This window comes from Piliocolobus tephrosceles, chromosome 21 (assembly GCF_002776525.5).
Source record: "Piliocolobus tephrosceles isolate RC106 chromosome 21, ASM277652v3, whole genome shotgun sequence".
Lineage (NCBI taxonomy): Eukaryota > Metazoa > Chordata > Mammalia > Primates > Cercopithecidae > Piliocolobus > Piliocolobus tephrosceles.
In genome coordinates this window covers 8,835,460-8,837,022 of record NC_045454.1, presented here as the reverse complement: position 1 = coordinate 8,837,022, position 1,563 = coordinate 8,835,460, and the positions used below count along the sequence as shown (strand labels likewise).

Genomic DNA, 1,563 nt, shown 5'->3' with positions numbered 1-1,563 from the left:
CTCCTGGGTCTGAGGGAGGAGGGGCTGGGGGCCTGGACTCCTGGGTCTGAAGGAGGAGGGGCTGGGGGTCTGGACTCCTGGGTCTGAAGGAGGAGGGGCTGGGGGCCTGGACTCCTGGGTCTGAAGGAGGAGGGGCCGGGGTCTGGACTCCTGAGTCTGAGGGAGCAGGGGCTGGAACTTGGACTCCTGAATTTTTGAGCTGCTCCGCTTCCCCAGGCTGCACTGTCGTGGCCCTCGTGCCCCCGGCCTCCCCGACGCCCCTCCTCCTGGCCCAGCTGTCAGGGGAGCTGGGCCTGTTCCCAGGAATCCTGAATGTCATCAGTGGCCCTGCCTCCCTGGTGCCCGTCCTGGCCTCCCAGCCTGGAATCCAGAAGGTGGCCTTCTGCGGAGCCCTGGAGGTACCTTTAGGACAGGGGTTGTGGTGGAACGTGTCTGGGGGCTGCAAAGCTCCTCCCGCGGCTGAATTGGTGGGGTGTCCCTAGGAAGGCCGTGCCCTTCGACGGACCCTGGCGGGTGAGTGTGCGGAACTGAGCCTAGCGCTGGGGACAGAGTCGCTGCTGCTGCTGACAGACACAGCGGACGTAGACTCGGCCGTGGAGGGTGTTGTGGACGCTGCCTGGTCCGACCGCGGCCCGGTGAGACCCGTGCACTCCTGTCCCCTCACACCCTGGAGGCTGTAGGTGTCTGTCTCCAGGCCTTGGGGTCCTGAGTCTCTGTTCATTTTATTTGTTGGGTTTTTTCTTTTGTTTTGTTTTGTTTTTCTATATGTGTTCATTTTATTGATTGATTGATTGATTGATTGAGAGACGGAGTTTTGCTCTTGTCGCCCAGGCTGGAGTGCAATGGTGCAATCTCGGCTCACTGCAACCTCCACCTCCCGGGTTCCAGTGATTCTCCTGCCTCAGCCTCCCGAGTAGCTGGAATTACAGGCGCCCACTACCACACCTGGCTAATTTTTGTATTTTTAGTAGAGACGAGGTTTCATCATGTTGGCCAGGCTGGTCTCAAACTCCTGACCTCTGTTGATCCACCCGCCTCGGCCTCCCAAAGTGCTGGGATTGCAGGCGTGAGCCACTGCACCCGGCCTCTCTGTTCTTCAGGACTGTTGATTTATCTGAGTGTCCATGTCCCTAGTTTTCCAGCCTCTGTCTTCACTCTTCAGATCACCAACTTGCTAGAGTGCAATGGCGTGATCTCCTGACGCCCTTTTTCCTCACAGGGTGGCCTCAGGCTCCTTATCCAGGAGTCTGTGTGGGACGAAGCCATGAGACGACTGCAGGAGCGGATGGGGCGGCTTCGGAGTGGCCAAGGGCTGGATGGGGCCGTGGACATGGGGACCCGGGGGGCTGCTGCATGTGACCTGGTCCAGCGCTTTGTGCGTGAGGCGCAGAGCCAGGGTGCACAGGTGAGGCAGGGGGCACAGACTGAGGGTGTCAGAGGAGGAGGGACCTGGAGACCCAGCTTCTGAGTCCGAGGGAGGAGGGCGTGGACAACTGGGTCTAAGGAAAGAGGGGCTGGGCCTGGACTCCCGGGTCTGAGGGAGGAGGGGCTGGGGGCCTGGAC

The 1,563-nt window shown here is 60.7% G+C and overlaps 1 protein-coding gene across 2 annotated transcripts in view; it reads left to right on the top strand.

Moving 5' to 3' along the window:
* ALDH16A1 (aldehyde dehydrogenase 16 family member A1) overlaps positions 1–1,563 on the top strand; it is a 19,547-nt gene that overhangs the window by 9,318 nt on the left and 8,666 nt on the right. For both annotated transcript variants that reach the window (XM_023182654.3, XM_023182655.3), the window contains 3 exons: positions 217–398; positions 483–635; positions 1,220–1,405. In XM_023182654.3, coding sequence (XP_023038422.1) covers positions 217–398; positions 483–635; positions 1,220–1,405 — 521 coding nt within the window. The remainder of the gene's footprint in view (positions 1–216; positions 399–482; positions 636–1,219; positions 1,406–1,563) is intronic.